Here is a 24066-nt window from a genome sequence, read left to right as displayed (position 1 = left end):
GTAGTTGGCTGTCATCACATCCCATCTCTAACAGTTCAGCACTTTTTCACCTGATTAGGCCGAATGTACACAAGCTTTGAGTTACAAAGCAACGACTTTACGGCTGATTAAGTCTGTCAATTAAGTCTGCTTTGCGGAAATAAAGTTGATACTGTGTGTTTTGATTGTTCTGATAGGGACAACACTGGTATCTTGTAACTGATGGTGATTGACAAGACAAGGGGGGGGGGGGGGGGGGAAATAAAAGCACCTTACGAACCGCAAGTAATGGTATAGCCCTGCTCCATACTGATGGACAAAATGTGATCCGTCTTTAGAAGTGAATGTTCATTTCCGGTGACGGCCATGTATTCCACCCTTCCAAACGACCTGAATGTTCTGTGATTTTTATAAACACATTACTTTCATTATTGCTCTGAGTTAAATGTTTCGGTCAAGCTTGCAGCTTCATCTTTGCAAAAGTCGACCTGCAAACATTATGAACTCGATGGACTTGATCTATAGGTATGGGTTTACGGGTACCCGAAATTCAGGCGTGATTGTTTAGTTTCCAATTAAGAATTACATAGCAAAACGTTTATTCTATTATATGTAACATGTAAATGAATAAATGTTACAAAATTTGGTGCCTTTCATATATATTCCTCCAAAACACAACCTTTGACACAATATTAAATTAACTAAACAAACGCTTCTATATATATATATATATATATATATATGTCTATATATATATATATATAAAGGTAAAGATAAAAACATAATATGTGCCTGTTATATTTGTTTATGTACATATCGGCGTATCGTTATGGTCAGAGCTCAGTCAATGTCAAGTCTGTTTTCATATGTTAATAAATGCAATATGGAAAGTATATACAGTACTAAATATGTGTAAGTACTTAATCTGTAATAATATACTTAGTGCAAACCGGAATACAGAGGTAAATCAACCATGCTTTCAGCATTGACACATAGCCTACATATATACATACATATGTACACGCACACAAACATACACACATTCACACACATTGCAGACATACACCTCGGTATATGGCGAATTACATACGTTTGGTAGAAATTAACCTCCGGATATAGCTTTACATACTGAGTCATTGCGATCCGGATTCCCACTAACTGCGACCCGACGCAACTCACTGTTCGGGGATGAGTTGGAGACACTCGTTGCCACCAAGTCGGGTCGTCGTTGCCGGGTCGCAGTTGAATCGTAGGTTAGCCGCACACTAGCTCGACGCAACAGTTTAATCTCCTGCACACTAGTCCAACAGGGCCCGAGTGTTAGCTCAGTGGTTAACGCCGGTGCCCTTCAATCATAAGGTCCCGAGTTCGAGTCACTTCAAGATTAAAAGTATGTCGTCCAGTTACAGAGTTGTTGACAATTGACAATTCATAATCATGGACGTTAAATATGAATGTAAGAGACTGACTTCGGTCAGCTTGCGGCTTTGATAAGCCAATGGTGTCTTCTTCGCGATTTCCTGCTTACAGGAGGATCTAAAAATAGATACACACATACTTGGGGCCGCCCATTTCGACTTTCTGCAACCATTACCTGATTTGACAACGCTTCCTCGTTGGTTATACATAAGAGTCGGATCGGAGTCGAGTTGTTGACAGCCGCACTAGTACAATCACGACCCGAATCAACTGCGACAGCCCCCGTCGCCACGATGAATATTAAACTTGACCCGATTTGGTCACGATGTGGACCGACTGTCGCTTCATGGTCGGCTCGGGAGCAATAGTTCCCACAAGCTGGACCGACTTTAAGGTAGAGGATACTGGGGGCGGGATTCAACATTACGGAAAAATATAATTTGATGCTTAAGATGGACCGTGCATTCTAAGAATATTTAGGCTATAAATGACTATAAAGTTAAATAAACAGTACATGCTACTTACTATTATTGTATGTGTGGTGTTGAAAGGTGGGGGAGGGGTAGAGTGTACTTCCGCCCCTCTGGATCCGCTTCTAAATGTACCTATAACGGGCTTTACGTTCCTTATCTCTGATATCAGAAGACAACATTTCTGTTTAGAGAATCTGGTTTCTTATAGTTCTTTTTTTCTCCACCAAAATATGGTGACACATATAAAGTAGTAGAAGAATAGTAAAACCCCATAGCAACGGCACTTTGCACACAACGACAACATTTAGAATTATATATATATATATATATATATATATATATATATATATATATATATATATATATATATATATATATATTTATATATTTATCATTCGCTCCTTCAGAGACTTCCGTATGTCAATCTCTCATTTCACTCGGGTGAATGCCCGCCCCAACGCCTAAAATCTACCAAATTACTCACGTTCAATTGGCTAGATTCTGACAGGGCATGTCACCCGTTGCCCTGGTTTTATTTCTTTAAGGTCACCATCACCACGTACTTTGAGTGCTGAAGCGTTCAAACTTTTCTTTTAAAACTTTAACCGGTCTCGTTTGCTCTCCGACGCGTAATGCGGAATTGCAATGATTAGACCAGGTTAGACTAGACCAGTCGGGATAACCTCGAAATAAGCTACCTCGTTCGCTCATCAAAACTATTTGTGCCCTGTTTTCAATGCCGGGCAGTGATTCTTCAGTTCAGGATTTTGCTCAAGAAATTTTTGAAATACTAATTCTTACTGCTTCTTTTATGTCTGGTTTTTTATAAGGTGCACGAGGAAATACATTTCTCCCTCGGTTGCAAACTCTCAAATTCCGCACCGCCCAGTTTTATTTGCGCTTTTATGGCGACCAGTTAACATTACCTTATCAAATGCCTCAGCTTATAGCTTAACAAAGTCTTATGTTTTCTATTCCATGGTTTTGTCAATAGTTGGACCTTTTGTGGATTTCTTCGAACTTTCTTCGATTTCTTCGAATTTTCTTCAATTTCTTCGAAATATGAACGGATTATCCTTATTTTTAATGTCACCGAAACACTTAACTTTTATATTCTTGTTCCCCAATGTTGGATATCCCGCGGTTTGATATTTATTAAATGGATGCCAATCTTCTTTTTTTTTAAATCTTCGTTTTTTTTTCTGTTTTCGTATTGGAAATGAAACCATTCTCCATGTTTCTCAATGACACCAAGAAGATTATGTCATAGAACAATACAGGAAATAGCGTTTTACGTAAGAGCAAACACAGGGAAGTTACAAGGAAACGTTAGAGAGATAGTTTTTAAAGGCAAGTAGAAACTACCTAAAACAATTTCCTTCACGTGTTTATTTGCTGATCAGCGCAGACCGAAAACATTTCAGAGGTCATTTCTATCTTACAGCAGCGAAACAAATAAATTAGCCAAGCGACTTCTGCCCATGAATTTCTGGAATACGGCTTGCTCAAACATATTGACTGACTTGAAGTGCATTATATTGTTTTTCCTTTGAAATTTTGTTTTGTCTCAAGTTTTCTTGAAAATTTGTTTTCCTATTTAATTATGTGTAACAGCTGCAGCCTTTGCATATCGAGAAACAATGAAGTTTCTTTACGAAACGGCCAACGCCGCTATTAAATTACAAAACGACGATCTCCAAGCAAATATCTTTTATTGTTTGTCAAATTTTTAAACAATGATATTAAAATATAGTTTAAAATAAAAAAAATCCAGATATCCAAGTTACGAGCTTCATTGTATTAAATGCAAGTAGAGAGACAAATATGCAGTATTTTTCATCAAAGCGTAACAATTACCTTCTTAGCAATAAACGGACCAGCAACAATACAACTGGGAAGTGTTAACTAAAGAATGTTGAATACAGTAGTGCCAGTTTAAACGCTTCGTCAACTGTAACATTTAAATGATTAGAGTTGGAGAAAACATCAAATATTATTTCAGTGAGCAAATGGAATTGAAAGGTGTTAAAATTTATACTAAAATGTTAAAGGAACTGTTTTGATGCAACATTTTTTGCCCTTTACGAACTACAGAGGAGAAATTAGCATTTGACCTTGTACACGAATTTGTTCGTGTTTGTCACGTGTTTGACCGTACGCAATAGGGCCGTGGTTAATCGTTATAAAGATAACGACTTAAAACAATTGATCAGTTCACAAACAATTACACACGAGCATGAATTTCTTCCTTTAAAATCTGGCACTTCACCGATTTAGAGACTTTTGCATATTTTGTCGTTTATTTAGCGGTCTCTGACTTTAACTTTTTTGAATCTGAAACGAAAACAGATCGAAACAATTTACGTACAGATAATATACGGAGTGTTTTCTGGCAGTAGCTGAAATGACTACGCCTAGTTCAACCCGGGAACTGTCACTGGAATAATACGATTGCTTTACATATCACTTCATCTATGAGAAAGATACAAGTATTGCGGATTGCTGGATCATCGTGCAATTTTTTTATTTTTATTTTTATAAATATGACGCATGGAATTTGTCTGTGTTTGACTGTGTTTTTATCTTGTGGTAGTAGTCACGAAATGTACGCATAGAAATACTGATCAAACAATATTCTGTTTTCCTATTGGCCTAGACCCTAGTTGTTGTTGTTTCTATTTTATTATTATTATATTATTGAAAACAGGCGAAGGAAGGCAGTTACACTCCGAAATGGCATCGGAGCTAGCAGCTTGTTACGCCATGCCCATGAACGGGCTCGGCGAGCCTCTATCGCAACATTCTCACACATTCACAGCGGAACAGTTCGGTTACAATGGTTTCAAAACTTCGCTATCGGTTGACCATGATACGATTGATGTAGCGTTCGAGATAGATCTCGATTACTTTCAGAGACAAGATGGAGACTTTGCAACAAGTTCGTCGGAGGAGACAAGTGGGACGGAGAAGGATCAGGTTCATCCGAAGGGAGTGAAGACAGGGGAGCAAACAGAAACGACCCGTCGACGGAGGCGGAAACAGAAACTGACCGGCGGCAGAGTTTCGAAGAAGAGTTCGCGAACTCGTGCGCCGATTAAGCCGTCGCAGAGGAACGCAGCTAACGCACGAGAGCGTAGTAGAATGAGAGTTTTGAGCAAAGCTTTTACAAAACTGAAAACAAGTCTGCCGTGGGTACCCGATGATACCAAATTGTCTAAATTGGATACTTTAAGGTTAGCTGCTTGTTACATTGCCCATCTTCAGCGAATACTACAGAATGAAAACGAACAGGAATCTGTTCATCCAGTAAAGCTGGTAAGTTTGATTGGATTATTTTATAGTTCTTAATGTCTGTCGTTATAATGACGATAGGATATTTCTGTGGCTATACATCAGTAGGGTATTAATGAAATAACTTCAATGAGTAGCTAGAAAACAAATGACTTACACTCATGACAATTGTTAGTAGGGTATAACTTCGTAACACATTTGGAAATATTCATTGAAGATTGATTTAATAGGTTGATTACTATTGTGTTGCTCCTATATGTAGTGCCGGAGTAGTTGATAAAAAAATCATTGAAATTCAATGCAGTAAAAAAAATACATCCCAAAACAGTAACACAATGGGCTTTTCTTCTTTTTCTTTTTTGTCTCTCTACTTTTCTAGAAAACATGAAAGTTAAGGTGATGTTTTTTTTTTTTTTGTATTCATCTGTGATCTTGTTTTCAAAAATGAACATACCGAAAACGAATAAACGTAAAAGTAAAGTTTACTGATTTAACATGTTAGCAAGCGCGCCTGTGTTGAATCTTTATATAAATGGCGCGGATTGTTGAGATTTTGATGGAAGAGGGAAAATGTTAAACTGTCTGGGCAAAAATATAAATTGTATATTGGTGTCGCGGCCAAGACTATAGAACAGAGTTAAACCAGATGTTACTTAAACGGCACTTCACTAAATATGTTTACCGTCGGCATGGTATGGTTACGAACAGAGAATTTGTGGGTTTTGTGGGAAGAAAGGGTAAAGTGTCTTAAGCTACCTCAATTAATTTGAAAAAGTCTGCTAATATCTAGGACGTATGATGCAGCTATATATAGTCGCCTACACAAACACCACAGAATTTGTGCCTATCGTGATTGGAAACAGGAAGAAAAATCTGTGAATTAACTGTACTACTGCATGTAGAGAGCGTATATAAAGTCAACTGCCCATATAAAACTCATTCTTTATAAAGCTACAACTTTCAGGGTCGGTCGTCGGAACCGGGTCGGGAGGAGGGGGGAGGTGGGGTGGGGAACCGCCACATGAAGCATGTACTCCCAAAGTTCTTCGAAGAACATAACAAATGCAATTTTTCATGTTCCGCAAGTGTCCCTTTCTGTTCATGAGAAGTACTCCCCCTTCTTTTTACTTGTAAATAAACAGTGTCTTTTGTTACTTAAAAAAAAGTGACCTTTTGTTGAAAAATTAAATTCAAATTAGTTAATCACTAAAACTTGCAGTATAGGCCTAATATACAAAGCGGATCCATTTTGTCGGAAAGCTTTGATTCGATTTTGTAAATGCAGCAAAGGAAAGTCACTTGTCCCGGCAACTTTGTGCCTCCTTCCCTCCCCCATATCCGTCAAATAAACTCTCTTGCCGCCTTTGCAAATCAAATATAACGTTATCCCAAATACTTTTCGTTGCTTTCAATTTTTATATGGCAATTTACTAATTAAAAAATCAACACAGGCCGCTTTCTGAGTATTGTTAATATTTTTTTAATTGTAATTGGTCTTTACTTAAATTCTTTATTTCTTATTTGTCTAATTTTCGGAAGAAATTAAACTCCCACATCATCTTTAAAATGACGATAAATCCATATAAAAATTATATTTTTTTTATGTCTCCCGTGATTGAAGGTTTGTGTTGTTATTATTTGCAATTAAACAAAACGAAAATAAACAATATGAAACATTACAGAAACGCCAACATTATTCATTGCAAATTATATATTCAAATAATATAAATCTTGTTTGAATCTGAATTGTATGTGGCACATTTTATTGACTGTATTTCAGTCTTACAATGATACAACCGAAATGACGAATTTTGCCCACTCTTCTTTTACTCGCTGTTAAGAGTCTACGGACACGTATAGGAACAGCATTGTCCTAATCACTGTATTAAGGCATTAGAAATCATGAAATAGCTGCAGTTCCCATCAAAATCCATCAAGATATGACCATTTACTAGTCTTACCATAATTCTTGTTTCATGTATGAATAAACAAATAGCTAATTATGCACATTGATGATGTACTATAGGGTATGACTGCTTAATTTTCTGTAATGTATTTACAACTTTACAACAAGGAACACTGAAACACAAGTTTGAACCCTTTTGGCGATATTTTGAAATATTTTATTGTCTTCTTTGAAAAGAGGAACATCGCATTATTCAAATGAAATATGTGGCCTTGTAATAAGGGGTTAAAATAAGAGAAATGCTAATGAGCGTACCACTTTGCACATATTTTATGAGTTTTACCAGATTAATCAAAACTTCAAATGTGTATATCTTGAAACGAAAAGAGCTTTTCGAATATTTTCAAAGAAGTTTTGAATGAGTTTATCACACACAACAAATATACTGATTATGGAACAAATTGGCCAAGTGTCCGTAGACCTTTAAGCCATGAATCGGTGTGCCTTACACAAATGTTTTTTGAATAGTTTAAATACTGTATAGTCTCAAAATGTTGATACCCAGTGTTCATAACCAGTGTTGAATAGTACTATTAATTCGTGGTGGATGGCGATAATTTGTATATATTGCGGATTCGAATTTAGTTGGTAAGGAACGTGAACCTCAGGGTGACGTAACAACATTTAAAATCTAACAACAGTAAAAGGATTCCGGCGCAAATGCCAAATGCCTGTATCATTTATACAAACCCTCTAAAAGGATCTTAAAGGAGATCACAGCCCCAACCATCAACTTTGGCGTATAAGACGGAGATCTTTGTGAAGAGAAAGCCCCCCTCCCACCTCGCTCCCGCCCCTCCCAAACGGCTAAGAAGATATCTAGGTTTACAGGCCGCGTCTGAGAACAGTGTCGTTTCGTGAATATGTGATGTCATACGACCGCTAGAGTCGGAAACCTTTAATTTTATCTATATATTTTCTTTACATATTTTTAAGATAGAATGTAAACAGTGTAGATCCTGGCACCATTCTAATCATGAGATATTATATAAAGAGGTTCCATATTTTAGGTTCAGCGTTTACTAAACCCATCTGCAAATATAGAAACTAAAAACACCAAACAATGGACTTAGAAAACAAAGATAGTTTAAGCACATGATGTCATATTTTAGAATTTGTTGTCTCCTAAGTTGAATCAGATTTTTCATAACTGTATTTTGAAGTTATCTTTATCACAAAGAGACTAATAATTACTGGTTTGTGTCTCCGTTAAGTTTTCTTTGTAGTACAATGCCCCTTACAAGTTTACATATCTCGTGCTACAAGCATTTCACCCGGGGAGTCTGCGGGGGAGGGTTGAGCTCAAGGTATGATTATAGGCAAACGTCAACTAATTAACTATCAGGACATAATAACCTCTCGTCAACCATGTTAGTGAGAAAGAGCGAAGGTAAAAGAAAAACGAAAAAAAAAAATCTAAAATGCAACGATTGGCTGAGATACTGCACGAGATCCTTTGTAATTCGATAAATTCTAACTTCGGTGTAGGCTTGTTGCGGTTTGTTACGTCTTTAATATCTTAATGACTACCTGTATTGCTCTGTATATCGAATCCTATCTGATAAATGGTCAGACCGTCGCTTCTCTAACCAATTACGACTGTGCCTTTCAAAGGTCATCAGCATTGGTCCCAAATTTGAAAATGCTAAAATATTACGAGAAATATTCCAAAGTGCTTTCCTGTAGATTGTTTTTTTCTTGGGGGGGGGGGGGGTAATAATGATGAACATTAAATATTGCAAATGATGTAAATCCCGTTCGTCTATAGTCATCTAAGCAATTCCTATGCAGAGGCATAAGTTACGCCATGTAGTGATGATAAATGGTTATTACTTTATTAAATAGACAGTTAAATGGCTCACTCAGAATAACTATACGTTATAGAGTGTTATTAAAATATTAGTAAAGAGTTTAAGCAGAGGTGACCAATATTTGACATATTTTGCTATTTTTGGGGGCAATGTTGATATTCTTTAAATATTGTAAATGACGTAAATTCCGGTTGCACTCCTATGTTATAATTTATGCAGGGGGAAATGTTGCAGACTCTTTTAAGCAGACAGGCTAGAGTATAATAATTTGAAAATACGAGGGGACGGGTATTCAATCTCGTAACAGAATTGATACTACTAGTACTATGCGAAATAACTGCACGAGAAAAGTGAAAACGAGTACAACACGTAACTATATATATATACTTGAAAATAAAAATAAGTACTAATAGTATGGACTTATAGCTTACTACAACTGCACTTTGAAGTATGGACTCAGCTACAAGACTTTATTGTGCCTCAAGCAAGGAAGTCTGGCCGTATACCTCAGCTGGTAGCACTTCTATATGCTTAGAGTATAACATATATATATATATATATATATATATATATATATAAATATATATATATATATATTTAATATATATATATATATATATATATTTATATATGTATATCGAATCCTATCTGATAAATGGTCAGACCGTCGCTTCTCTAACCAATTACGACTGTGCCTTTCAAAGGTCATCAGCATTGGTCCCAAATTTGAAAATGCTAAAATATTACGAGAAATATTCCAAAGTGCTTTCCTGTAGATTGTTTTTTTCTTGGGGGGGGGGGTAATAATGATGAACATTAAATATTGCAAATGATGTAAATCCCGTTCGTCTATAGTCATCTAAGCACTTTGAAGTATGGACTCAGCTACAAGACTTTATTGTGCCTCAAGCAAGGAAGTCTGGCCGTATACCTCAGCTGGTAGCACTTCTATATGCTTAGAGTATAACATATATATATATATATATATATATATAAATATATATATATATATAATATATATATATATATATATTTATATATATATATATATATATATATATATATATATATATATATATATATATATATATATATGTTATACTCTAAGCATATAGAAGTGCTACCAGCTGAGGTATACGGCCAGACTTATATATATATATATATATATATATATATATATATATATATATATTATACTCTAAGCATATAGAAGTGCTACCAGCTGAGGTATACGGCCAGACTTATATATATATATATATATATATATATATATATATATATATATATATATATATATATATATATATACCACTTCTCTTACCAACGTGATAGCTAAACAATTATGAATGAATAAATTAATTATTGTATTGAACGTATAATGCTAGTAGATTTCAGCCAAGAAGGTAGACAACAATTAATCCCCTTTTATAACAGCGTATGGCGTTGATTTTGCTGATATTAAATGTTAAAATTTGCCTATATTGGAATACCGATAATATGATACGATAATATACTTCATTTCAATAAAGCCTAACTATTTCGTCGCAAACACAATTCATAAATCGCAGGCTTTATCAATCTGCAAAATTTGTCATTAATGCTGTTCAATATTTCTATTTAATATTTGAAACAGACAACAAAATCTTGACTGCTCAAAGAAACATTTTTAGCATTGTCACGTGACTGTAGTCGAAAATATTAGCGAAACAATTATTACACCAAAACAGATGAGAGGATAACGCAAATAGAGCGCCATAACAGAGAGTTGTAATACTTTATCCAATGAAAATAATACATTTGAGGATGGGGAAGTCGGAGGGAAAGGGGTTCCAGCCTTTCATGATTTACGATCGCATTTCAGGCATTTAGTAATATTGCGTTACGTTCATACCATACAATCGTTACCCATGTTGTGTTGTGCTCAACGAAGACATGACTCACTAATGTACACGAGTAAACCATTTCAAAAGAAATGTACTTTGCGTCATAATTTTGCTGCAGTATGGAAGCATGCGACCGTCATAAACATATACAATTACATTAAATAATACGTAAATAATAAGTTGTAATTACATAAATAATTCAGTCAATTGACACATAGAAGTTACGACTATATCACTGGACGGTCCAGAAAAGACTTCGTGTGGAAACAATATTTATTTTCTGTGATACTGAATGGTCTTCATAATATGCAATTTACGTTACAGATATCGTTTAATAATATTTTCATTGTGTCACAATTAATATTGCTGTGTTGTAATTCACCCAGGTTCACACTAACAACTTTCAGTGTCACGTTTTAAACAGAAAAATCGCAGCTTGTTTCAAAAGTGATTTAAGAAGGGAGTGTTACCATATTATATAATTTTCCCTACAATTAAGAATTAATTCATTAACTTTCAATGTTTGACTGTGTACATCTCAAAGTCAGATTGTAATTCATCGGAGTACTTTTAGCGAGAAAATACAGAACAAATTCAATAGATAAATTCAATGAATTTTAATTAAATAAAGTTTGGTATTTTCATTGATTTTGTTCGGAAAGATGATTTCGAGACCTTCGATTTTCAGCATAACTGAAATAAATGATAAACACATCTCAGTCAAAACGTAAAAATAATTATGTCGTAATCAATGTTTTCATAACGTTTCCTTATGTTGGGACTCTGGCGTTACTATTGGTAAATAACCGAACGGTTATTTAGTAAATTCCCCATAACAATGCAGCACAAGTTAATTAAACATGGAAAAAAGGAAAGGTAATCCTGTGATTTAAAAAAAAAAGTGCATGACAAAAAAATATATTTATACCTGTAGATTTAAAAAAAAAAATCCAAAATTCTCACGAATTTTATTTTAATTTTCGCTCTCAATTTGGATGTTCATCATTTATAATCAAGGAAAAGCACCACATTATGCAACATCAAGGATTGTTATAATTTTTTCATGTAAAATTAGGTTTTTCTCTGTTCGATATTATTTTTAGTTTTGGCTAATTATTGTCGTATCACATGTTATGGTATTGTAAATTAACACAGTGAAAACAAAAGTAAATGAAAAAGGCTAAAACACTCGAACTTTCAAACAAATCTGTTCTGGTTCTCGTATGTAAGTAATACTTAGTATCATGACAAATGTCTATGCGACAACATTTTGCACATCAAATGGAATCACCCAATTATGCGACAGTTCAGTGTATAGACATTATTTTAGGGGAAAAAAGAATATCACATGATGGTATATTTTCTTTGTTTGATCATTTGAAATGTAAATATGCAGTGGCGGAGCTAGGGGTATTGTTCGGGGGGGGGGGGCGAGAATGTTCTGTAGGGGCGCTTTCAACACTATCTAAGCGGAGCGCCACCACAAGTTGGCGCGGAGCGTACAGAAATTTTTTGAGTAAAGATACTCCCTAGATCGCCGGAAATGACCCTTTCCGGGCCTTTCTAATTTACAGATAAACGAAGAATAAATAGATGTTAGAGCATTTTGTCAGAAAATTACACCAACAAAATGTGACAAATGTCAATAGGTAGATGAGAGCGCAATAAAAAAGTCAATAATCGCGAATAAGTAAACAGCTGAAAAGGGCGCCAGCAGTCCATTTGAGTCCGTCAGGGGGGGGGGGGGGGGTGGGGGCATCCGCCCCCCTGACTGTATGGACGCTCCGCCACTGTAATATGGGTAGTACTTCGCAAAGGGTTAATGTCGACAATAATAAAATCGACTATAGATAAAAAAGATAAAAAAAAACGAGGCCCATAACAATGAGTTCTAATAGTTGGGTGTGTGGGGGAGGGAGCGGGTGGGCGTTAACAATTTAAAGAGGGAGGAATATTTGCAGTGTATCGAAACCAAACTGTTTGTCACCGTTCGGTAAGATAGTAAGTCTCTGCAGTGTTACTGGCTAAATGAAACATCAACTATAACAATTTAGATTTTATAGCTTTTTGCTAACACAATTCTTTCGATAATTTATTTCGATAAATAATTCGATTTCTTTTGCATACCAAGTCTTTTTTTTTTCTTCTTTACAATACGAGAAAGTTTACGTAACTCCAAAACGTTACAATTTGATACTCTTGATAAAACCAGTTTAAAGACGGAAGGTGAATATTTGAGGGTGTCGTAATCAAGCATGCTATGATAGCCAGCCAGCTGATTTAGTTCAGAATGTTTGGAAAATGACGCTCAAGTGTTGCAGGAAATTCGTTTCATTTTTGTTTACATTTCGCCAGATTTTCACCGTAACCTGTCACATTGTGTTATGAAAACTATATTAATTATACTGAATCGGAGATAAGAAAAGTTTCGTTTAGGCTGGGTCTGCAGTAGTCATGCATGGGTGGCTTCTATTGATTGTCACAGACTGATAATGTATCCGCCATAAATTTAACCCCCACCCCCCACATCTAATAAATAAGAAGAGAATAAATAAATAAATTAAACTAGCGTTGGAATCTCTACGACCAATCATCAAACAGGATGCGACCTTCGTTTAACTTGTGACGTCTATTACGTACATAGGCTTATCATTCATTGTATTGAACTTGTGTCGGAAATCGTCGATGAGTGGTAATGGTCGGTGATTGACCTTGTTTTTGTTTTACAATATACGGGCTCATGAGTTCTGGTCTTGGCGTCTCGTACAATTCAAGGGAACCAGCCACCACGCGCTCAAAGCATTGCCAACCTTGAGTCGAACGTAGTATATTCACACACTGTACAGAGTAGCCTACTACCGGGAAACCGGGACTTGTGTACGCGTACGATACATGAGTTAAATATGTGATGCTATTGCGCTGTTGATAATATCCAAGTAGCAAGTCAATTCATGTAGGCATATCGGATATAATTGTCACACTTACTACGTTTTGAATGGAGTAATGACATATCTTGAGTGACTGGGGTAGAGGTGAGGGGGGAGTAGGAGGCATAAAGTAGTATTCCGGTAAGTAAGGGAATAGGGACCATGAGAGTAAAAACGGATCCTTTGTATGTTTCTCCACTGTAATCATAAAATTAAAACAACGATAAATATTAATCGAATGTCCTATGGAATATGAGAGAGAAGCATTTACCCACGTAAAATATTTGATTTAAATTATTAAGAAACTTAAATTAAAACGACCAATCAGAATTTTCACGACCATTGCGGTGATGTCTGGGGATTGAAATTGAACATAGGAAAGGATTAAGAAGAAATAAATCCACGTAGATTGAACAGTAGGCTATTTACAAAGATAACATGCATCACAGTAGATCCACATTCGTCTCACAAGACATTACTTTTCTCATACAGTAACCTTCATTGAGCCTAGTATATTATTGTCACTTACACAGTATTATACGATACATGTTTGCTTGTTATTTATAAACAATTAACAATGCCCTTTATGCTCATTCGTTACAGACATGGCCGTTTGCAGCTGGATTACGTCATTCTGGTTCTACGTCATCGCCATCTGATGGCAGCACATTGTCATAAATGTTCCACAATGTGACAAATGGCCTGAAAATCAATGCGAAATAATGTTATTTAGAAACAACGGAGTGCAACAAAGACCATTCGGCTTGGATATGTGAGACGTCTTTACGACAAGCCGTCTCACCAAAATGATGGCGCTATTTATGTTGACTATTTTGCAAGAACTGAATAGTGCTGACGTCGAGGACAGCTGTTACGTATGGAAGGTGTCTATACCTGATACAACTTGTTTCCGTTACTTGAAATGACTATGGAAAAAGATGTGTTTAGAGCTGGTGAGATATGAAATTCGAAGTTACATTTTCCGACTCGTGGCGAAAAGCAGAGCAAAGAGAGACATTTCTCCTGGCAGCATAAGAAAGCGAGACGTTTTCTATGGCGCCATTCTAGAATATAATATGTATGTTTGTTCACGCGCGTTCCGGTTAAACACGTTAATATATCTAAATGTCGGTGGTTTCTCTCTACGTTTCTGCTCTTTACGGTGCAACATAGTATTTGATGGAAAATTTAAACTGGGGAAGACTGTAAGACTGTGACGTCATACGTGCTGTCTTTTATGAAGTTTTGGACCATACCCATACCACATACCCATATATATATATATATATAGATATATATATATATACATATATATATATATATATATATATATATTGTAGATGCACGTTTCTTGTGTGCAAGAATCCTATAACTCTCAAAAAAAAAAAGTTTGGATATAGTTTGGATATACTTGGTATTTAAATTTCGCTTGGTAGATACAAGAACCCTATTGCAATTGCTGGAGGTCAAAGGTCATCTGAGATCAAAACCGAAATGCCTCGTAAAGATGATAACTGCAAAGCGAAGCTTGAGTGAAACAACAAACGTGTTATTTGGGACCACTGAAGTTAATACAAGATCTTTATAGAAATTGGAGGTCAACATAGGTCAAGGTTCAACGATCTTTGTAAACACGATAACTGTAAAATTAAAGCTTGGATAAATTAGTTGGTACGTTGGACCACAGTAGTGAGTACAAGAACCATATTGGACAAATGTCATTTGGGTTCAACCGAGGTCAAATTCTAAATACATTGTAAACACACCAACTCAAATAATAAAGCCTGGTTGTACTTCTAAGAAGGTAGGTGGATCCACCGTAAAATAATACAAGGAGCGATAGCTTTCTGTGGAGATCACATTTCATTGGAGGTCAGTAGAGGTCGTATCTTGTAATGCAATTTCCATTAAATGTTTTCATATAAATTTGGCAAGGAATCATTTAGCCTCTGGTGATTGTCTTTTGAAGTACATTTCTACAAAACTGGGGCTTTTTATGCCTTAATTTTCAGCAAAATGTCACGTGATTAATAACAAACACGTTTTAATTTGAGTTAACGATGGGAAGATTTATTTCTAATCCGTGAAAAGGGTTGGTTATGAAACCTCCGACGCCACCCGGCCACGCTACCCCTGGTAAATTCCCATCTCTATAATTAAAAGCAATCACCGAAACGCTAAGACAAGTTTTAAGCAGTGCGGTTTCTTTAATCAGTTTATATGTTAACTAAGTTGAATTTAAAACACGAGGAATTTGATGTCGTAAAAACCTGTTATACAATTTCAATATTTCGTGTTGATAATTTGGCAAATGTGAAAATTATAATAAAAAAAAAATCATTTTCGTGTATTAGCTTCTTGAAAAGACTAAATATAAGCTCCGATAGATGTGCTCTTGTGTTTGTACAAAATATTTATCAATTGAGCTGAAATGTATCTTTCAACCTTTTGAGGGTTGTCAGCTGATCAGCAACACCTCCCCCTCCCTTCCCCCCCCCCCCAACTTGGCAAGACCTGCCATACTTAGTGAGTATACAAGAATATTATTGGTAAAACCCATGGCCAACACCAAACGTGATCGTTCAGTTTACACTGTAATGTACATGTGGATCTACCTTGGTTCGCACGAGAAGCTTTGCGATTTTCGTACAGGTCAACAGTAATTCGAGGTCATAAGAGGCAACCCGAAGGGGAAAAAAACTTGTAAATCAGATAAATATTGAAGAAAAGAGCTTGAGTAACGTTCATATTTTGATGTGTATTCACCAAACTGAGTACAAGGACATGTTAGTGTTTATAGGGCTAAAAGGTCATTTCAGGTCACCAGAGGTCAAGTTCTGAAAACCTTAGTGAACATGTTGACTCCAAAAGTACGCAACTATATCGTATAGGATTCACCTTAGTGAGCATCAGAATTGTATTAGAAAGTCAAAGGTCATATGCAATCAAAACTTGGCAAAACACGTGACATGAAATCACAAACTCTGGGCTGTTGTGTTTTCTGTTCGTATTTTACATTGAAGATATTAAAATATAGCGCATTATTAGTTATGTTTCACCACTGTGATGAAATTACCATTATGCACACTGAAGTTGAATGGTGTTCCCACATGAATTTAAAAAAAAGATTCAAAACGGCTGTTGTTGGGTATCATTTAAAAAAAAAATGAAGGTTTTATGATTCATATATTGCCAAGGGTTGACTACCAAATGGCCTATACTTGGTAAATATTGGTAACTTAACAACTTATTTAGTGTAATCATCTTTTTCGGTCACTTTTCTGCAACTTGAAAATGTTCGCCGCACCTAACGTGGAAAATCAAAATAGTTTCATAACTGCTGGTCAGATGTGCAGAGGGAAGATTGGTATATATACTGTGACTATTACCCTATAACAGGTTGAAATATTCTCAAGAAGATGGCCGAATTTTTTATCTCCACGTTTTGAGGTTACAGTTCTATTAGTAATCCGTGAAAATGTTTTCTCACATTGCCACCGTTCCTGTTTACGTCTGCTGGCATTGCTAGTTTAAAAAAAAAAAAAAAAAAAAAATTAGTTTCTTTTCTACATGTCCTCATAAACAATAACTATACGCAGGTGTGGGTAAGACATCATAAATGTCATTTTCCCATTATTAGTAAAAATAAAATAAAACTGTTAGCAAACTGCTTATCCACTAGAGAGCCTGCATGTGTAATAGAATGTGTAAAAGTAAGTTGGCCTGACGTTTCCATCCTACCAGGATCTTCTTCAGAGGCTAAAGGCCTCTGAAGAAGACTCTGAAGAAGATCCTGCTAGGATCGAAACGTCAGGCCAACCTACTTTTACACATAATATTTATATGGTAATCTCTTTCGCTTATCATTAAAATATAAACATAAATCTTAAAATAACAAAAGTAAAATGATACATTGGTTTGATTATGTTACTGCCATGTTTTTACAAAATGACTTTAAGCGTGTTTCATACAGCTCAATGATATCTTTGTTGCTCAGTGCACAAAGCTGGTTGGGTCCTAAGCATTGACGACTTTATCAGAATATATTCTATGAAACACGAGATAGAAAAATAATCAAATATATAAAATCATTGAGTCATAGCAAAACCTAGAAGACAAAAAAATTGGTTTGCTTTGACAATCACATTCGGAATATTGTTCTTATCACTATGTTTTATTATTAGATGGGTGTACCCTAGGTTTAATACTCATCTGTGTGAATGAGATATTATTAGTCGTAAACACTTCTCCCGGGAGATGATTCCAGAAGATGTACTCAGGATAAAGACTGTTCAGGTTTGTGTTGCCACAGTACGCATTGAACCACCATGCACCTTCGAAGATCTTCGCACAATAACGAACAGGGAAGCTGTTGTCATCCAAATCATAAGCTTTAAAAGTTTGGTTCAGATGAGGTCGCAAACCCGCTTGATCAGGGTCTATTCCACTCACTATAAGTATTGAAAATATGGGAATAATAAACAAATAAAAAGCTGGAGTAAAAAAAATGACACTTCTTATTGAAAAAGAAAGTTATGTCTTCTGCTTCTTTTCAAAACTATTTGAACTTGTTACAATGTTTACAAAGTTGTACAGCCTACGCGCAATATTAAAGCATCATCTGTTATATCGAAGTTGTAGAAATGTCAATATCTGACAAAAGTTGGAAAAACTGTGTTGATTCACATGACGTCATAAGAATGTGTGCAACTATAAATTGTACCAAGTCGATAACAAAATATTTCCTACGCCTTGCACACAGAAAACAAATAAACACAATTGGGCAATTATAGAGAATTGACACAAGCTTTTCTTTGATTTTAATTTCAGAAACCTATGTGAGGTTGCTTCAATATCAAGGTACATTAACCTCAAAACAAATTCAATAAAGAACAATAAAATCAGTTTATATCTTTACAGAGCTTAATTACCAAATCAACATTTTGTCAAATCTGTGATCTTTTTCGTGGCTTTTCTTTAACAAGTATCTACTCAAGCGTTAGCAATTTGACAAACCTGCATTTCCGTTGTATTCACCGAGACCGGATAACCGATAGTAATCGCTTTCATTGTTGATGCGGAAGAAGTCGTACTTGGCGTAGTAAGGCTTCCCTTCACTGCTCACCAGATCGATGCGGAGTTGATACTCGCCATGGTTAGTCAAACGGTACAGTTTCTCATTACCCAGCCAGAACTCGTGTTCAAGTTGGCCGAATCCTTCCTTGTAACCCTCCCAGTTGACAGTGAAATTTACTGATCCATCTATCCGTCGTTGAAACACCTGATGTTATAATTTGGAAAAGCAAATCACGTTAACTTTGAACTTAAGTTTTTATAGTATACCATAAGAACTGAAATATATCTGATACTAAACGTTGTTCATGACTATCATCATTTAATTTGACTGACATATGTCGATATCAGGACTTATGACACACTAAGCGAATTTCCGTTCAAGAGTGCGTTCACCAACTTACCACTTGTTACCACTCGAAGCTCGTCGAACCATGGAGGTAAAAACAGTTTTTGCCTCCATGGTCGAAAGAACGTAGGCTACAATTTGGTATTGGTGCAAGCGCAAGTAGTATTGAGTTTGGAAGTCGACTGTTCGAATATCACGTTCAGGTAGGCGCAACAAAGCGGTAAAGAAATCATGTGAGGTGGGCGTGGCAGTTAGTAGATTTCACACTGGTGTGTTTAGGATTCATAGCTAGCAAACGACTTTGTGCAAAAAAAAAAAAAAATATTAAAGCCTTATATACTAAGCATAAAATGAAGGAAAATGAACTGAGACAAAGAAAATCCGAAAAACTGTAGAGTTCGGGGTAAAAATAGTAGAAGAATTTTCGTCATATGATACAGTTCTCCTGCAGTACAGAATACAGAATTATGTCTAAACATGGATATATAGAATATAGGATACGGGCTTGTATAGCAAATAATAGCGATGATCAAAAAATTTCATTATTAATATTAACCCTCCCTTTCTAAGATTCATATTGGTGTGTATTAACCTTTGCAATACGTAGGTCAATATTCATTAATCACAACTTATTATCAACTTAAGAGAAAGCATTTACCGTCCAGCCACCTCCATCTGACATATTACAGAAAACATTGAACGAAGAATCGGACCAAGGCGGTTGAATCGAGAAGACACCGCTTTCGGTGAAACCGGTATTGTAAACATCGAGACAGTCGGTGAGTAAAAGTTCCCCTGAAAGAAAAATATTAATACTCAGCATATAATCCAAAAAAGACTATATATTATCTAATGTGTGTAATGTGTGATTGTAATATCAAATCTGACTGCAAATTATAATAATAATGAAGGTTATGTTTAGTATAAAATATACATAAAACGAAAACTGTTAGCAAACTGCTTATCCACTCAAGAGACTGTGTAAGAGAATGTGTAAATGTCTGACTTTTCGATCCTAGCAGGATCTTCAACAGAAACAACAAGGGACAAAGTACAAGCACAGAATACAGAAAGGTTACATAGCAGGGTGAACACAGAAGAGATTGATGTTAGAGGTACAAAAGAGGTTTAAGGGTAGGGAATTAACTGCAGAAGGACAAAAACAGGAAACTGTTTAGTAAAGAGGTGTGAGCGCGTTAGGAGAAGAGGGATGACAGAAGGGGAACAAGTATATGAAGGGGGGGGGGGGGAGCAGATGAAAGTTTAATCATGTTCTTCCTGAATTTTGAGCCCATGAGGCATTTTAGTATTAATTAGACCTTCTCTTTTCCAACTTATTCCTTCGATCCTCGTGGGGCCTAACGTTTTCATAATAACTCACTGAGTGCATGAACTTGTTTTACTTACCAGTAGCGTGGCCAGAGAGTGTTGAGATAACCAAAATTACCACTAAAATGTTCATAATTATGGACTTCTTTATATATCTCATCAGTCTGTGGAAAAGATCACAAAGGAATTTGAAATTTAGCAACTTCTTAGTTTGTTTCACACAAACATGGAAATAAGTAAAGCTGATTTCCTTTGCTCTATGGAAGAAGGATGCACACATTCGGCAAAAAGAAAATGGCTTTTGTCAAGCATTATGTTATTTTCGATATGTCATAGCGCATCATCACAAATGAAAGATGTCGATGCTTGTCATATTTCTATAATGTTAAAGATATTCAGCTTACAGAAATTGTTGAGAATGTTCCTTTGTTGTCAGACTTAAGTTAATAACGGTAGTTTCTCAGTCCACACCTGATTATCAATGTTAATCAACTAATGCTTGTCAATTCCAATACTTAAACGAAGAAATGATTGTTGAAAAACATCACATAAAAAATACAGATTAGGTGTGGATTACACCTCTATCATGTTTCTTTAGAAAAAAGTAGATAATAAGCAAGTCTCGGAATTCATTTTGCTATATTAATAGATATTAACAATGAAGCTTAATGTTATACAATAAAGAGTAATTGAGCCTCCCTCTGATTGTACACCTGGAAGAACATTGCCGTCAGACTGTTTGTATCATTGTTAGCGCGAGGTGTAAGGGAGGGGGGGGTCGAGAGTAAGGTAGCCTATACGGGTCGCTGTAAGAATTAGGTGAACTCGATATGTTTCTATTTTCAAGGGTGAAGTGCGCACTGGAAGTATACATTTCTTCAGCATTGGCAGCTAGAGATAGTATGCCAACGTTGGCTTTAGTCATGAAATAAACTCGAGTCAGGACTTTCACTGATAATGACTCGACTCGACATGACCGATACATGAAGCGGCTTGATAGAACTTAGACTGGTAGACAAAGAATCGATACTCTACGAAAAATTCATCATGGCGTAGCCTATAGATTATCAGGTATTCAGTTGGTTTAACATATTTTCTAAAACTGGCTTCCTCGAATCTATAGACTGTAAAACAACAAAAACGATTGTGTTCTTTTAGCACCGAATCAAACATTACATACTTAGTTCTTACGATCCAAAATTTAACCTACATATCATAATTACATTATACATGGATGCATAATAGTTATTGTATAAATTTACACTTGGGAATGACGTATGCCTATCCCAGGAGAGTAGACATTGCGGTGCCACAAGGACGAGGCTCAGTTTGGTGCATCACATAGCTTTAGTACATCAACATACATGTGTATATGTAGCCTATCAAGTACGTACACGGCCAGTCGGTTTAGTACAGACATTCCTGCATGTTACAGCAATCATATGGTTTATAAGCTGTTCAGTAAATCGTTAGTTTGCGTAAATCAAACTGTCGCATTACGGCAGCAACACAGTACTATATTTTTACAACATCATGGGTATATCTATCAAATATGCCATTTATTAATAGACAATGGAAGCAACAAAAGAAAACATGAGGTCACATAGGCCTAACCAGTTTCCGTATAGCGGAACAGGAGATTGCATATGTATATGCCGTTATTATCCCCTACTCAACCTTACAGAGACAATCACTTTGGAATATGAATGGCTTTACCTTACATGAACAATTCAGAATTTCCTCATCACAGTACACATAATTCGTACATGCATGAATATAACTTATTTACGCCTACCTTGCTTCTTTAGGAACAGTCCTTGCCGTGCTGAGATAATTAAGAAGAATTTGCAGATTACTCTATACGAGAGATATGTAATCAACAAGGTACTTGAGTGACCGTGCCAGTTTTAGTTAACGCTTTGCTAAATGATGGCAATTCCCATGAGTGGGTGTAGTATACATCTGAGCACTGAGCCGTCCCTACATCCCTAGCAAAATAATGTCTGCCTACGTGCGCAACGAACAACAACGAAAGCACCGGATACTTCCAAAGTAGTCACGTGGCCGTTTGCCCGATTGCGGAATCAGGCGCGTAGCCATTAATTTGGCAAGGGAGGGGCGCACCTGTAGGCAAACTATCAGAGCCGTGTATATGGCTCTGCAAACTATCTAAGCGTAGCGCCACCATGTGTTGGCGCGAAGCGCACAAGAACATTTTGGCCGAAAATGCCTCCCAGATCGCTGGAAATGGCACTTCCTAGGCCTTGTAAGTTACATTTAAGGATTTTCTATTTTGAAATTACTAGCGATATCATAAAAACATCCACAAAAAATATGCTCAAGGGGGGCGGTCGCCCCTTCGCCCCCCCCCCCTTGGCTACGCGCCGGTACGGAATACTTAAGCGCACTAAACCTGTACAGACTCTCACGTGGACTGGAGAACTTTGGTTAGAGTGACTTATAAGAAGCGGTAGGTCCGTAACAATGCTGAATCATACAAAAAAATTAACAAGTTTAAAATTAAATGAATAAAATATTGTAACCCTTTGTAAATTGTTGGTTCAACCAAATTAAGAATTAAAAAATTAAGAATCCGTCGTATAAGTTACCAGTCCATATCGATCGACTTGAAGACGTTTGACGTGAAAGAGAAATCATCAAGTTCATCATTGCTGCTCAGGTCTGCTCAGTAGGTTAATTGAACTCCATTCTAAATATAAGTGTAATCCTAATGACGATAAGCAAATAAGATATATTTATCTTTCACGTGGATGGGTGATTTTTGATATCAATGTATTGAATGTTGGCTGCATAGTCCGCGAACATTTTCTCCGCAGTGCCTCTATTGTAGTTTCCGATTGCTTGTACAAAGTGAAAGCCAAGTGTTGATATTAAACTGATCACATACACCACCAGGATCATCACACTGCGAACAATAATAATCCAGTCCGACAGTCTCATGCTTATGATGGAAATTACCAAATGTGTCATTATCTCGGTCAGGTGTGCTGAAAACATTTGCCCCTACAGTGCACGAAAGGTTGATCTGGAAACGCAAAGACCTCATGATTTTCTCCGTACGCTTTCCAAAGTAGTGTTGTTTCAAATCTACAAGAGCGCCATCGTACAGACAACGCAAGAAAGCAATTCGTGGAGTTGCAAATCTCATCCTCATATTTGGGTATATAGACACATGTAAACGTTCATTCAAACAATGCACTCTTTTATATATTCCTTCCTCACTGGGAAAGCACTTTGAGCTACTTAACGCTTGGAATGTACATGCAACCAAAGGGAACAGGTTGTTATTACTGAATTTGTAGCAAGTGTGTTAAGCAATGAACTTTAGCTACCGAAATATCCTAGACTTCAAACTTGAAATACACAGTCTAGGTCATTTTGCTACGTGCAAAATTTGACCGTTGGTAACCTTTACCTCCTTTGATCACGTGATATTTGGCATTTAACTTTAATTGAATATGCGTTGTGTATTATTTGACCTCTGACCACTTACTACATGACGACTCCGTTAGTTCCACATGTACTACAACCCATCTCAAGGCACA

The 24066-nt window shown here is 36.2% G+C and overlaps 2 protein-coding genes across 2 annotated transcripts; one reads left to right on the top strand and one right to left on the bottom strand.

Annotated features, from left to right (window-relative positions):
- The first annotated feature begins 3530 nt into the window (after positions 1-3530).
- LOC139973591 (uncharacterized) lies at positions 3531-16089 on the top strand. Its single transcript, XM_071980393.1, has 2 exons — positions 3531-5186; positions 14353-16089. The coding sequence occupies exons 1-2, from the start codon at positions 4605-4607 to the stop codon at positions 14425-14427; spliced, it is 657 nt and encodes a 218-aa protein (XP_071836494.1). The 5' UTR covers positions 3531-4604; the 3' UTR covers positions 14428-16089.
- A 398-nt stretch (positions 16090-16487) lies between these two features.
- On the bottom strand, positions 16488-22579 carry LOC139973590 (fibrinogen-like protein 1). The gene is made up of 5 exons (XM_071980392.1): positions 22296-22579; positions 20579-20664; positions 19830-19966; positions 18766-19030; positions 16488-18200 (listed from the first exon to the last, which is right to left on the bottom strand). The coding sequence occupies exons 2-5, from the start codon at positions 20658-20660 to the stop codon at positions 17917-17919; spliced, it is 768 nt and encodes a 255-aa protein (XP_071836493.1). The 5' UTR covers positions 20661-20664; positions 22296-22579; the 3' UTR covers positions 16488-17916.
- Between the last annotated feature and the right edge of the window lie 1487 nt (positions 22580-24066).

This window comes from Apostichopus japonicus, chromosome 9 (genome assembly GCF_037975245.1).
Source record: "Apostichopus japonicus isolate 1M-3 chromosome 9, ASM3797524v1, whole genome shotgun sequence".
NCBI lineage: Eukaryota > Metazoa > Echinodermata > Holothuroidea > Aspidochirotida > Stichopodidae > Apostichopus > Apostichopus japonicus.
Note: the sequence above shows the minus strand (reverse complement) of the source record. Positions and strands in the feature narration are given on the sequence as shown.